Genomic DNA, 14,745 nt, shown 5'->3' with positions numbered 1-14,745 from the left:
ATTAAAAGCTGTTCACAGCAGCAGTCTTCTGGAAAGCTGCTCATGCTTGGTTTTACACATGACTTAGAGGATGTATATGATTTAACAAGGGTAACACAATAAATCACTTCAGAAGTAAGGACCGAGAAGAGAATTTCTAAATCCTATGGCAGTACTTGTTGTTGTGAACTTCAAATAAGATAATATAAAAAGTGCTTAGGAAACTTTAAAGCAATACATGGCTAAATATTACGGTGGTGGTGGTGGTGATTTTGCATCGAGATGGGCAGAATTCTGGCTTGGCATAACAGAAAGACCTAAGTCTAAATTCTGCCTTTGTCTCTTACTGGTTATGTGATTGAACAAATTCTTTAAATTCTATAAGCCACAAGTAACTCCTAGGGATTTAAATACCATGCCTAGAAAGAAAGCGTATGAGTAAAATTGTTCCCCACCATTTCAGCAATTTTATACTCAGGAATTTGGAAATAGTTTGGGGCTTCATTAAAAATGATCTGAAATCCCATTGGCCAACAACTGCTCTTGCCAGAAAGTTTCAACATCACAAGCAAAGAGACCTGAGTTTGTGTAGGTTGAAGAGAAATCAGGAGGTGAGATCTCAAGACTCTGTTATCTCTTCTGTCAATTTCCTGGGAAACTTAAGAGAGGGATCCAGAAACCTAAGGATATTGAATGGCTGCTTCCACTGAGGTAAGACATAGGAAAATTGATCACCTATCCAACTCCATCCTGTCCTCATCTCCAAGTCCCAAGAGCAAGGTGACGCCCCACAAAGAGCACACGCACACACACGCACACACACCCTTATCTGACCATTCCCATCTTAAGACCTTTGATAATGCTTACCAAGATCTAGTATGCCTTTTCCCTCTAAGTTGTTCTCATTATCCAGGCCTGACTCCAATACCAAATACCTCCTTCACCAAGCCCATATTTACTTGAGCCATAAATTGTTGCCCATCCATTGAACTAAACTATTATCTGAACTACAAATTAAGACATTTGATTATTCAATTTAGTACTTAATAGGATAGGGCTTATACCATTCTCTAGTTGCTTCATGTAAGCAAGTCTTGTCTCCCTCAAAAGAGGTCAAGCATCATGTCATAAGAAAAAAATATCATCATGATAGTTTATGTTAAAATAACATATTTATAATAATATTTTTAAAAAATAACTCAAATAGCTTCTGTTTACATTCAATTTGATTTAATAAGCATTTGTTAAGTGCCTACTATATGAAAGGCATTATTCTAGGATCTGGGAATACAATTATTCCCATTTTATAAATTAAGTGGGGTGAGAAAAAGCAAAGTAACTTGCCCCAAAACAGTGACCAAATTAAAATTCTAACTCAGGTCTCCTGACTCCTCTTCCATCTCATGGTTCCATGAATAGGCTCTTGAATAATAGTGTGGAAGCTTTAAACAAATATTTGGTTTTAGTTGTTCTTAAAATCTCCAAGTATTGTGTATAAATGGATATCTTATGGACCCTCAATCTTAGTAGGAGACTTTCTTTTCTTTTAAGTATTTGAGTGGCTTCCCCCCATGAATTTTCTAAGGAGTCCAATTTCCCCCAGGCCTTATAGTAAACAACACATGTCCCTCTTTTCCCCTAGAGTCTTATGCTCACTGTGGAAGAGAGACAAAATAGGAAATATTTTGACAAGAGAGTAGGTATTTTTAAAGCTGCTACCCACCACCCAATGAAGAGCATGAAACACATGTATAAACAAATGTGTTAGAAGCAGATGGAAAGACAATTCTTTAAAATAAGTCATTTTAATTCCATCTGGAAGACACAATCCACTTATTCATGCCCTCATTTCTCAACCACCATTTGTTAAGCACATGGAGGAAGAGCCCTGTGCTGTAATGGGGAGGTTCAGGGGTAGTTAGGGCTTTCACACATAACACTATTCTCTACCCTCGATTCAATCTCATAAACAGTTATTAAGCACCTGTTCTGTGTAAGACCCTGTGGATATGGAGAAAAGGAGAACCAGTCCCTGCCCTCAAGAAGCTTATGTTCTATTGCTCTCAGAGAGGTCACAGTCTGTCGATGTTGTTCAGTCGTTTGTCAGTCATATCTGATTCCTTGTGACCACATTTTTTTGGCAAAGATACTGGAGTGGGTTGCAATTTCCTTTTCCAGTTATTTCACAGATGAGGAACTGAAGCAAGCAAGGTTAAGTGACTTGCCCAGGATCATACAGCTAGTATTAAGTGTCTTAGGTCAGATTTGAACTCATAAAGATGAGGCTTCCTGACTTCAGTCCCAGCACTCTATGTACTGTACCACCTAGCTGCCCAATAAAGTATAAATACATACATACACACACATGTAAGCATACATGCATATATATATTATATATATATAATATGTACATGATATACATAAATGTGTACAGAACTATAATATGTGTACTAAAATACATCTACCCCACCTTGCTCTGCTGGAATCCATTCTCACTAATAACGTAATTATCACTAAATTCAATAACTTTGTTTGTGTCCTTCCTCCTTTTGCCCTCTTGGAAGAATTTCACATTGTTGGTCAGTCCTTTGTTCTTGATATGTTCTCCTTTTTGGCTTTTCTGACACTGAGCTCTCGTGTTTCTCCTCCACACTTCTCTGATTGTTCTTTTCTTTTACCAGTTCCTTAGTTTTCCATTCCATTTAAACATACTTCCCCCCACATTTTTTCTTGGTCTTCTCTCTCTTTTCTCTCTTCTTTTGTGACTTTATCTATTTCCTTCAATTATCACCTTTGTGAAGATGCCTTCCACATCTAAAATACTTCCCTCACTTATGTGTCCCCCATATTTCAAATCTCATGGATATTGCTTTCCAATCCCATATTTACAATGGCCTATCTCTAAGTATACCCCCACTGTAATTAATATTCTTTTTTGTCATTTTTCAAATGCTTTATTAACTTCTGATTTATATCACTCATTTCCTCCAGATTTTGAGTTACAAATTTTCTCCCCATTTTTCCCCTACCCACCACCCCAAAATAGCAGTCCTACAGGATATCGCCTCCTCCAATCTGCTCTCTCCCATGTTTTCTCCCATACCCCTTTAGACTTTTCCAGTAGGGCATGGTGGATCTCTATGCTCCAGTGCCTGTATATCTTATTTTCCAATGACATGTTAAATAGTATTAATAATAGTATATATATATATATATATACATATTTATGTATATATATAAACATTTGATTTTAAAACTTTGAATTCAAGATTCATTCCCTTCCTCCCTTGTCACCCACCCTTACTGGGAAGATAAGCAGTATAGGTTGTACATGTGTAGCTAATGCAAAACAATAACATAGTAGATATATTATAAAAGACTGACTATATTTTCCTCCCTCCTATCCCACCTCCAACTTGTTCTGTTCTCTACTTTGATCCCATCCCTTTTCACAAGTGGGTGCTTCCAAATTCCCTCCCCCCCAGCCTGCCTTCCCTTCCATCATCCTCCCTCTCATCCCCTTCCCCCCTCTCTCCTGTAGGGAGAGATACCCTATTTAGTGTGTATTTCATTCCCTCCCCAAGCCAAATTCAATGAGAATAAGATTGACCCATTCCCTTTTGCCTTCTTATTCTTCCCCTACATTGTAACCATTTTCCCTTGCCTCTTCTATATGAGATAGTTTACCCCATTCTGTCTCTCCCTATCTCCTCTCATTATATTCCTCTCTAACCTCTTAATTTCACCTTTTAAGTATCATCCCTTCCTATTAAATTAGTCCTGTGTCCTCTATGTTTACCTGTAAACATATATACACACATTCACATATGTATTCATATGCCCATATACCCTCATATATATATATATACTTCTATTCCCTTCAACTATTTTCACACTGAGAAAAGTTTCATCAGTTACAATTATTGTTTTTCCATGTAGGAATGTTAATAGTTCAACTTCGGTAAGTTCCTTATGATTTCTTTTCCCTGTTTACCTTTTCACGCTTCTCTTGCTTCTTGTATCTGAATGTCAAATTTTCTGTTCAACTCTGTTTTTTTCATCAAGAATGCTTGAAAGTCCTCTATTCCACTGAATGACCATATTTTCCCCTGAAACATGATACTCAGTTTTGCTGGGTAGGTGATTCTTCGTTTTAATCCCAGTTTCTTTGACCTCTGAAATATCATATTCCAAGCCCTTCGATCCCTCAGTGTAGAAGCTGCCTGATCCTGGGTTATCCTGATTGTGTTTCCACAATATTAAAATTGTTTCTTCCTGGCTGATTGTAATATTCTCTCCTTAATCTGGGAATTCTGGAACCTGGCTATAATATTCCTAGGAGTTTTCTTTTTGGGATCTTTTTCAGGTGATCGGTGGATTCTTTCAACCTCTATTTTGCCCTCTGGTACTAAAACATCAGGGCAGTTTTCTTTGAGAACTTCCTGGAGAATGATTTCTAGGTTCTTACTTTGATCATGGCTTTCAGGTAGTCCAATAATTTTAAAATTATCTCTCCTGGATCTCTTTTCCACATCAGTGGTTTTTCCCATGAGATATTTTACATTGCCTTCTATTCTTTCATTTGTTTGGATCTGTTTATCAGCATCTTTATTTCTCATAGTCATTAGCTTCCATTTGTTCCAATCTAATTCTGAAGCAATGATTCTCCTCATTGAGCTCTTGAGATTCTTTTTCCATCTGGCAAATTTGGATTTTTAAGGCATTCTTCTCCTCATTGCCTTTTTGAGCCTCTTGCCAATTGAGTTAGTTGGATTTTTAAGGTGTGATTTTCCTCAGTCAAGCTGTTGACTTTCATTTCATAGTTTTCTTGTATTGTTCTCATTTCTCTTCCCAATTTTTCCTCCAATTCTCTTATCTGCTTTTTAAGATCCTCTATGGCCTGTAACCAGCTTGTATTTTCCTTTGAAGCTTTTGGTGCAGGAGTACTGACTTCACTGTCTTCCTCCTGTTTCATGCTTTGCTCCTTTTTGTCCCCAAAATAAGAGTGTAATGTTGAAATCTTCTGTCTGTTTTGTTTCCTTTGCCTGGTCATGTCACCCCTCAGTCACTTGACCCCTGGGCTTTTTGCCACAGTCTGCTACCAGACAGAGGAGCTTTCGTCCCAAATGCTGGGGTTTTCTCAGCTGCCAGAGGTATTAGATGAGTGCCCTCTCTGAGGCCTTCACATGCTCTGGCAAGATGGACACACACCCCAGGATCTCCACCTTAGATTGCAATACAGATCCAAGCAGGTTAAAGTAAGAGTGATTACTCCTCAGACTGGTTGCTTAGTCCCCCTACTCTGCTGGTCAGGAGCTGAAGCTGTCACGTGGTGCTGGCTGCCTGCACCAGGCATCTCAGCAGCTTCTCACAACAGGGGAAAAAGCAAACACACTCCCACTTACTGAGTCCCAAAGTCAAGACTTCACTGACCTGTCACTTTTTTCTTTGCATCTATGTGTTGATAGTTCTTGAAATGGCCACAGCTGCTGCTGATCTGCAGTCCCTCCTGCTGGTGGTTGATCACACCTGCCCTGGGGCTAAAATCTCTGGCTCTCATCATTCTGGGTTGGGATCCGAGAGCACTGCTCTGGCTGATTCCTGCCACCCTGAAGCACTGTCCTCAGTGGGAGGTTAGGTTCTCTGTGTCATTTTGTGGGTTCTGCAGCTCTAAAGTTTGTTCAGAGTCCCCTTTTTACATTGATTGGGGAAGGTGGAAACCAGAGCCGCTTGGAGGTCCTGCTTCTACTCCGCAATCTTGACTCCGCCCCCATGTAATCAATATTCTTCATGGAATGGAATGATCATATCACTCCCTTGCTAAAAAATAGCTTTCAGTCGGTCTCTTGTTAGTATTATAAACACTATTAAATCCTAATCCTGGCATGTCATGCCATTTATAATCTTGTTCCAGGACAGTTAGGTGACTCAGTGGAGAGAGCACTGGACTTGGAGTCAAGAAGACTCATCTCCCTGAGCTCAAATCCAGCCTCAGTTACTTATTAGCTGTGTAGTTCCTTTGGGCAAATCACTTAACACTATTTGCCTCAGTTTCCTCATCTGTAGAATGAACTGGAGAAGGAAATGGAAAACCACTTCAGTTTCATTGCCAAGAAGACCCCAAGAGTTGGACACAACTTAAATAACTCAACAGCAAGAGTCTTGCTGCATACTAACTTTTATGACCTGTCTCACAGTATTTCCCCTTCACACATCCTAAGTGTAGAAGAAATGGCATAAAAAAGAAGAATAAAGATAGGGATGGGACTGGTGATTTTATTGATATAAAGGTTTTGTAAATGAGGAAACTCCCTCTCTTGGTGCATGTCAGGGCCTTCTCTGAAATATTGGAGAGTAGTCAAGAGCATTGAGAGGGGAAGGGACCTTGCCAGGTTCATACAGAGGTGAGAATTGAAACTAGGCCTTCTTGGTTCCAAGGTCAGTTCTCTGTGCATTATGGCATAATGTAGGAAGTATATGGTTGAATAGGAAGTAGACAGGTCATGTAAAAAAAGCAAGATAATATATAGAGAGAACGGTTGTTGCAATGGTGCCCATAGAATATGAAATATCCTAGAGGAAGATTTCCAGAACATGTGGTTGAAGCCATATGGAAGACGAATAAGAAGACAACATATAGGGGCGGCCAGGTAGCACAGCAAGTAAGAGCACCGGCTCCAGTGTTGAGAAGACCTGGAGATCGAATCCCGGGCTCAGACACTTAGCACCCACCCAGAAACACCTGGCCGTGTAACCTTGAGCAAGTTACTTAACCCCAATTGCTTAGGGGCGGCCAGGTGGCTCAGCGAGTAGGAGCACCGGCTCCAGTGTCGGGATGACCTGGATCAAATCTGGGCTCAGATACTCAGCACCACACCCAGAAATAACTGGCCGTGTGACCTTGAGCAAGTTACTTAACCCCAATTGCTTAGGGGCAGCCAGGTGGCTCAGCGAGTAGGAGCACCAGCTCCAGTGTTGGGACGACCTGGAGATCGAATCCCGGGCTCAGATACTCAGCACCACACCCAGAAATAACTGGCCGTGTGACCTTGGGCAAGTTACTTAACCCCGATTGCCTAAAAAAAAAGACAACGTATAGATGAATTTTGACCTGCATCATTACAGGGACAGACCTCATTGAGAAGTTCATGCATCCTTTAGTGTATTGTCATATGCTCATTGCAAAGATTCATAAAAATACTATGAGTACTTAGGACAGACTGCTTTTAATTCCCAGTCATTATTATTAAGTAAACTTTTGGTTAATTGAAATCCAACTAAGCAAAATTAACTATAAGCTCACCATTTCTTACGGAACAATTGTGTTCTTTCTTTTTTTTTGGTCTGTGTTTTCTTTGTTTTTAGGTTTTCTAACATGACTAATATGGAAATATGTTTCGTATGATTGCACATGTATAACCTATATCAAATTTATTGCTGTCTTGGGGAGGAGGGAGAAAGGGGAAGGAGAGAGGGAATTTGAAGTCAAAATTTTAAAAAAGAATGTTGAAAATTATTTTTACATATTATTGGAAAAAATATTCAAAAACATTTTGAAAATATATACTGCAGGGAACCAAGATGGTGGAGTAAAAGCAGGAACTTGCTTAAGCTCCCACATAAACCACCTCCAATACCTATAAAATATGATTCTAAACAAATTTTAGAGCTACAGAACCCACAAAGTCACAGAAACAAATCTTCTGCTGAAGGCAGCCTGGCAGGCTGACAGGAAGGGTCTATCCCACCAGTCTGGGAGCTGAGTGCAGTCCTAGGTGAGCCACTCAGGTCCAGAGCCAGGGCAGCCCAAACCAGCTGTCCAGATTGTCTGGAGAAGTCTTCAGGAGAGTGAATCTCTGGCAGCCATGGTGGTTTCCAGACTTTTCAATTCATAAATGCCAAAGAGAAAGTAAAAATTCAGTAGGGAACCCCATTGGAAATGGGTGATGAAAGAGCATGGTCCAGCCCCTTCCCCCAGGGAAAGAGGTGGTGACTACATGGCAGCAGTGGCTGCCTCTGGAGCTCCTTGCCTGCAGATTATAGGGGGACCAAGCTACCATTCGGAGGGTAATTGCTCTTGCGGGGACCTGATTGCATCTGGGTCACAGCCTTGGGTGGTTGTCCAGCATGAGAAACCCCAGTGTGCCAGAGCTTGTGGTGACTGTAGAGAGGGCACCCTCCTCATAGTTCTGACAACATTTGCAAAAATTCCAGTGATTTGGGACACAGCTCTCTCCACTCTGGAAGCAGAGTTCTACAGTGGCAAAGAGCTCAAAAGTCAAGTAATTGGCTGGCAAGATGAGCAAGTAGCGGAAGTGCAATCAGACCATAGAATTTGTTGGGGGACAAAAGGGATCAAAACATGGAAACAGAAGAAGATAACAAAGTCAAAACTCCTGGTTCAAAAGTTTCCAATAAAAATATGATTTGGTTACAGGCCATGGAGGAGCTGAAGAAGGATTTTGAAAATCAAGTAAGAGAAGTCAAGGAAAATTTGGGAAGAGAAATGATAATGATGTAAGAAAATCATGAAGACTGAGTCAACAGCCTGCTAAAGGAGACTCCCAAAAATACTGAAGAAAATAATACCTTAAAAATAAACATAACGCAAATGACACCCAAAAAGCCAATGAGGAGAAGAATGTCTTAAAAAACCAAATTAGCCAGATGGAAAAAGAATTTCAAAAACTCACTGAAGAGAATAATTCCTTCAAAATTGGATTGGAGCAAATAGAAGGTAATGACTTTATGAGAATTCAGGATACTATAAAATAGATGCAAACAAATGAAAAAAAAAAATAGAAAGCAATGTGAAATATCTCATTAGAAAAATCACTGACCTGGACAATAGATCCAGGAAAGATCATTTAGAAATTATTGGACTACCTGAAAGCCATGATCAAAGAAGAGCCTAGAAATCATCCTTCAAGAAATTATTAAGCAAAATTGCCCTGATATTCTAGAACCAGAGGGCAAAATCGAAATGAAAAGAATTCATCTATTGCCTCTTGAAAAAAGATCCCAAAAAGAAAACTCCTACAAATATCATAGCCAAATTCCAGAGTTCCCAGATCAAGGAGAAAATATTATAAGCTGTCAGTTAGAAACAATTTAAATATTTGTGGAAACACAGTCAAAATAACACAAGATCTAGCTGCCTCCATATTAAGGGACTGAAGGGCTTAGAATATGATATTCTGGAGGTCAAAGGAGCTAGGATTAAAACCAAGAATCACCTACCCAGCAAAAATGAGTATAATGCTTCAGGGGAAAATATGGTCATTCAATGACATAGAGGACTTTCAAGTATTCTTGATGAAAAAACCAGAGCTGAACAACAAATTTGACTTCCAAATACAATAAGCAAGAGAAGCATGAGAAGGTAAACAGGAAAAAGAAATCAGAAGGAACATAATAAAGTTTAACTATTTACATTCCTACAGGGAAAAACAATAATTGTAACTCATGAGACTTTTCTCAGTATGAGGATAGTTGAAGGGAATATATATGTGTATGTATGTATACATGCATACATGTATACATACATATATGTATGTGTAGAAGGGAATGTATGCATATATGTATTCATACATTCATATATATACAATAGGGTGTATATGTATGTAAATACATATGTGAGTGTGTGTATATGTGTGTACATATATATATACATAGAGTGCAAAGGACCAGTTGAATAGGAAGGGATATCTAAAAAACAAACTCAAGAGGTGAGAGAGGAATATAATGGGAGAAGGAGAAAGGGAGAGATAGAATAGCAAGTCCTGTCACCAATCTGACTGATCTTCTCTTGAAACTCCCTTTATTGTCCATAACCTTTTTAAATATATGTCCAAAGACTTCTAGTGTTTGTATATAAGAGAAGAATATAGTGAGGCTCCCACCTCTCACTTGTTCTATACACTATGCTTCTTTTATAGCCTAAGATTTCAGCTTTTTTGGCTATAATATTGACTCATTAACTTTGCAGTTGACCTAATCCTCCAGGTTCAATACCCAAAAGAGTGATGATTTCATCAGCATGGTTACTCCTTCCACCACCCCAGATTTCAACTCTTCTAAGGCTTAGAAGATGGCCTTTGTAAGTTGCTATGACCAAAAAAACCATTGTCTTGTAGCTCACATTCTGGTCATGAGTACCTTTGCACTTGACACTTTTGGTTCTCAGATAACAGGCCTCCAATCTACACTTGGTCTCATACTGACTTTTAGCTCAGTTGCACCTGTCAGAATTCAGAAACCATGATCACCCTTCAGACATTATCAGACATCAAAAACGACTTTTGAGGCCACCAAGTATAAGAGAATATAATATATTTGTGGAATAGGCTACAATATAGTTGATCAGAGCTTGGATCAGAAATTTTTGTGCTTTGGGCAGGTGCTACACAACATCCTTGTACCTTGAGCAAGCAACACACAATATGTCCTCAGTTCAGTTGAAGAAGAGCGAATGATATCAGAATGTAAAGTGAAGAAAGGAAGCGTAAGCCAAGGAAGAGCTTACTAGGGGTACTAACTAGGAGATGTTCTCAATTGTTAAGTGTTGCTTAAGAACAGAAAGTGTTGCTGGGATCTTTAAGTGGGAGAAATCCCAAGTGACCCTAACCTTGATAAAATATTTTAAATGGGCTTACCATGCTCATCCAATAATATGTTGTCTGGTTTGATGTCTCTGTAAAATAAAAAAAAAATAAAGTAAAATACAACATGTTTTTACCACCAAAATGGCTCAATCCTTACAACAATAAATGTCTACTAATCCCTAGCATGCTTTTCTTTCTCCATTTGTGAGTCCTACAAAACTAGAAAGATAAGAAAAACTGCTTTAACACAGTTACTGGGCTTTTAGTTTCTCTGGTTCCTTGGTATTATAAGCAGACAGACTCAGATGTTTCCTAAGTCTTATTTTGGGCTCTGCTATGGTCTAACCCATGGCGATGACACTACATTAAGACAGCAATATGTCGTAAGCATATTAAATCATTGATATGTATCCTTTGAACCAGTGATTCTCATTACTATGACTATACCTTAAAAATGGTCATTAATGAGGAAGAAATATAAAGCAACAACAATGCTCATGTTCAACAATTGGAGAAATGTTAAATAATTTATGGGATGGGATATTTGTGCATTGGAATATTATTGTGCTCTGAGAAACTATCAATCTCTGGGGAAGGCAAACAGCTGTCTTCCATTATTAATTATCAATAGGGCTCTTTGATGTTGGTGATTTAATGAGATTTGATCAGACCCTTGGGTGTGTTTGTGAGAGAGAGGTAGCAGAGCTTTAGCTACCATTTATACGATGTGAGCAGTTGGAGGGGAGGGAATGTTTGTTGTGAGCTGGTATGAGACGTAGAGTGACAATATTGAAGAAGAGTGTGAAATGGTCCTTTGGGAGGCTCTAGCATATGTGTGTGTGATGGACAGGGTGTGTGTGAGTGAGAGAGAGAGAGATGAAAGTGGGATATTCTACTTATGGCAAAATGAAAGGGTTAGCAAGGGGCTTTAAGACATTATCCAGTCCAAGGATTCTTAACCTCTTTTGTACCATGGACCCCTTTGGCCATCTGATGAAACCTATGGATCTCTTCTCTGAAAAATATTTTTAAATGGATGAAATAAAATACATAGGATTACAAAGGAAACCAGTGAACATACAAAAAGTGGATACTACTACTACTAGTACTAGTTCTACAACTATTTAGTGGATAGTACTACTACTACAACTGCAATAATATGGAAACCTCTATATAACCTACAGCCTTTCAGTTGCCTAAGCCTCAAGGTCACAGTGTCATAAAATGTAAGAGAGAGGAACTGGACAGAGGTTTTCTGTCTTCAAGTTCATTATTACTACCTACTGATTAAAGACATATATTGGAACTTAGAGTCCATCTAGTCCAACTCCTTCATTTTACAAATGAAGGAACCAAGATGGCAGAGTAAAGGCAGGCACTCTCCTGAACTCTCCCCAATTCCCCTCCAAACAACTTTAAATAATGTCTTAAAACAAATTCTAGAACAGCAGAATGCACCAAAGGATGGAGTAAAAACAATTTTCCAGCCCAAGATAACTTAGAAGGTTATCAGGAAAGATCTGTTGCATTGGGGTAGAAGTGAAGCACATTCCAGTACAGGATGTATCAGTCTTTCCCTACTCCAATCCATCCTTCCCACAGCCACTATAACAATCTTCCTAATGAACATGTTAAGTTAGGTTATTCCTTTGCTCAAAAGCTTTCAGTGGCTCCCTGTTACCTCTGTGATGAAATAAAAACTCCTTTTGGCATGTTTAAAGTATTCCAGATAAAAATAGTCCAACCTATCTTTCTGGTCTTATTTCACATGACTTCCCTCCCTACATACTCCCCTTTTGCCTTACTAGATAGCCAGCTATTCCTCCAAACTCTCATTTTGCTTTTATGCATTTGTAAAGACTTCCCCTCCTGACAGTCTAGTCCAGAAATGCCTCTTCATTTCTACCTGTTGGAATCCATCTTTCTCTTCAACGCTCAGCTCAGAGGTTGCGCACTATATTATTCACCCAACTGAAAGTATTATTATCCTCCTCAAATTATCTTAGAGCACCTTGTCTGGACCTCTCCTTTGCCCCCAAGCTTATATCACCTATCAATCACAATTAACCAAGTATTTATTAAATGACTGCTATGTGCCAGGCTCTGTGGACACAAAGAAAAAAAACTGAAATTATCCCTTCCTTCCAGAAACTTTTATTTATTGGGAAGACAATAGATACATATATAATTATGTATAAAAGACATATAAAATAAATACATTCAAAGAGATACTATAAGAATTTGGGAACAAGAGAAAGCACTAACAACCAACCAGGGAAATCCAGGAAGGCTTTCCATAGACATGGCACGCTGAGTCTTGAAGGAAGGAAGAGATTCTAAGAGTCAAAAATGGAAAAGGAATGCCTTCCATGGATGGGAAATGGCCTGGGCAAAGAACTGGAGTTAGTACATTATGTGTAATCCTGAGTTCAGGAAATGACAAACAGGCTAAGTTTGGCTGCATTCTTCATTTCTCCCAGGCAGATTTACTCCATACTCCATTGTAGTAAACCATATAATTTCTATCTCAGAATCTTCTGCCATGATGCACAAAAGCAACTTAGTTGATCAGCCTTTCTTTCTGATACTTTACTTTTTTTTGCTTTTTTTTTGGAGGGCAATTGGGGTTAAGTGATTTGCCCAAAGTTGCATGGCTAGTTTTTGTGTTAAGTGTCTGAGGCTGGATTTGAACTCATGTCCCCCTGACTCCAGGGCTGGTGCTCTATTCACTGCACCACCTAGCCATCCCTCTTTCTTATACTTTAAACAGTAAGCCTTGAAATATTCATCTCCCTTAGCAATCTTTTCTTTTTAAAGTAGAACACTATTTGACTATTTATAGAGTTGAGAATAGAAGGGACAGGAATAGTTAGATTAGATAGATCTCCTTCCAGGGGACAGGTCTTATGATTCTATAAACTAATCAAATGTATAGAGAGAAGTTTCTGAGATAGGCATCTTTCAAATATTCTTCTTCACGTGCTACCTTATCATCATTAAAATACTTATTAGTGCCTATTAAACCATATATCACACTCCCTTATTTTACAGATGAAGAAAATGATGACCAGAGTGGTAATGGTTTGCCCAAGATCATAAGACCAAATTGTGCCTGATCCAAGAGGATGATCCATGTGTGATGGTTGCCACAGTTCTCTTTCCCCCATTTTTACCCCTAACACAACAGCAAACCAACAGTTATTGCTGTATTTGGGTGACATGAAAGCCAAACTGATACTAACTGCTGCTTGCTCTGATCTGTCACATACTGTCCTCAAAACTAGTGCTGTGAGGTTTACATAAGGTGGATAAGACACAAACCCTTCTTTTATGGTACTTATTGTTAGTACCATCCCAGAAACTGGCTATGCAATTAGATTGTAGGGGCAGGAAGGCAGCAGCTGCTGCCAATCGATCTAATAAGAGAGTCAGCCTCTTCCCACTCTGATACTGCTTCCAGACTTTTAATAAAAGCAAAGATCTTGGGTCTACTGCTGGTCTATCATACTGCATCTGTGAAACTAACTGTCTTGGAAAGAAAGAGAGAAAGTGAACTGAAACTCTTTGTAGCAAAGCATGTGACTTCTGAGGTCAGTTGTTCCCAGGTGTATTTCTCTGTGTCTTTGTGTGTGTGTGTGTGTGTGTGTGTGTGTGTGTGTGTGCGCGCGCGCGTGTTGTGGGGGGGGTGCAAAGGAAGAAGAGAGCACATCATGCTGTGAGCCCCTTGCTGTCTTGGACACAGAATACACTAAAAAACCAACATAAACCAAACCAAAACAAAACAAAAAAATCATCTGTATTGTTTTCCCAATAGCTGCATTCTTGTCAACACTTTCTGTTGTTGTTCAGTTGTTTAAGTTGTGTTCAATTCTTTTGATCCCATTTGAGGTTTTCTTGGCAAAGATCCTGGAGTGGTTTGCCATTTCCTTCTCCAGCTCATTTTACAGATGAGGAAACTGAGGTAAACAGGGTTAAGGTGCTTTCCCAGGGTCACACAGCTACTAAGTGTCTGAGACCAGCTTTGAACTCAGGAAGATGAGTCTCCCTTACTCCAAGCCCAGTGCTCTATTCACTAAGCTACCCACCTGCCCCCCAACACTTTCTTAGACTTCCTTCTTCTCCTGGGTGGGCCTGACTCAGAAGACAATACCAAGAAGTACTG

At 39.3% G+C, this 14,745-nt stretch overlaps 1 protein-coding gene across 1 annotated transcript in view; it reads right to left on the bottom strand.

The window, feature by feature from the left end:
- The window catches only part of STK32B (serine/threonine kinase 32B), a 378,978-nt gene that overhangs the window by 77,963 nt on the left and 286,270 nt on the right, over positions 1 to 14,745 (bottom strand). The window contains exon 5 of the mRNA XM_069074008.1: positions 10,635 to 10,672. Coding sequence (XP_068930109.1) covers positions 10,635 to 10,672 — 38 coding nt within the window. The remainder of the gene's footprint in view (positions 1 to 10,634; positions 10,673 to 14,745) is intronic.

The sequence above is a fragment of the Petaurus breviceps genome, unplaced genomic scaffold (genome assembly GCF_028583685.1).
Source record: "Petaurus breviceps papuanus isolate PSGF00001 unplaced genomic scaffold, PetGlider_PUasm1.0 140, whole genome shotgun sequence".
NCBI lineage: Eukaryota > Metazoa > Chordata > Mammalia > Diprotodontia > Petauridae > Petaurus > Petaurus breviceps.
This window is presented reverse-complemented; position numbering and strand designations above follow the sequence as displayed.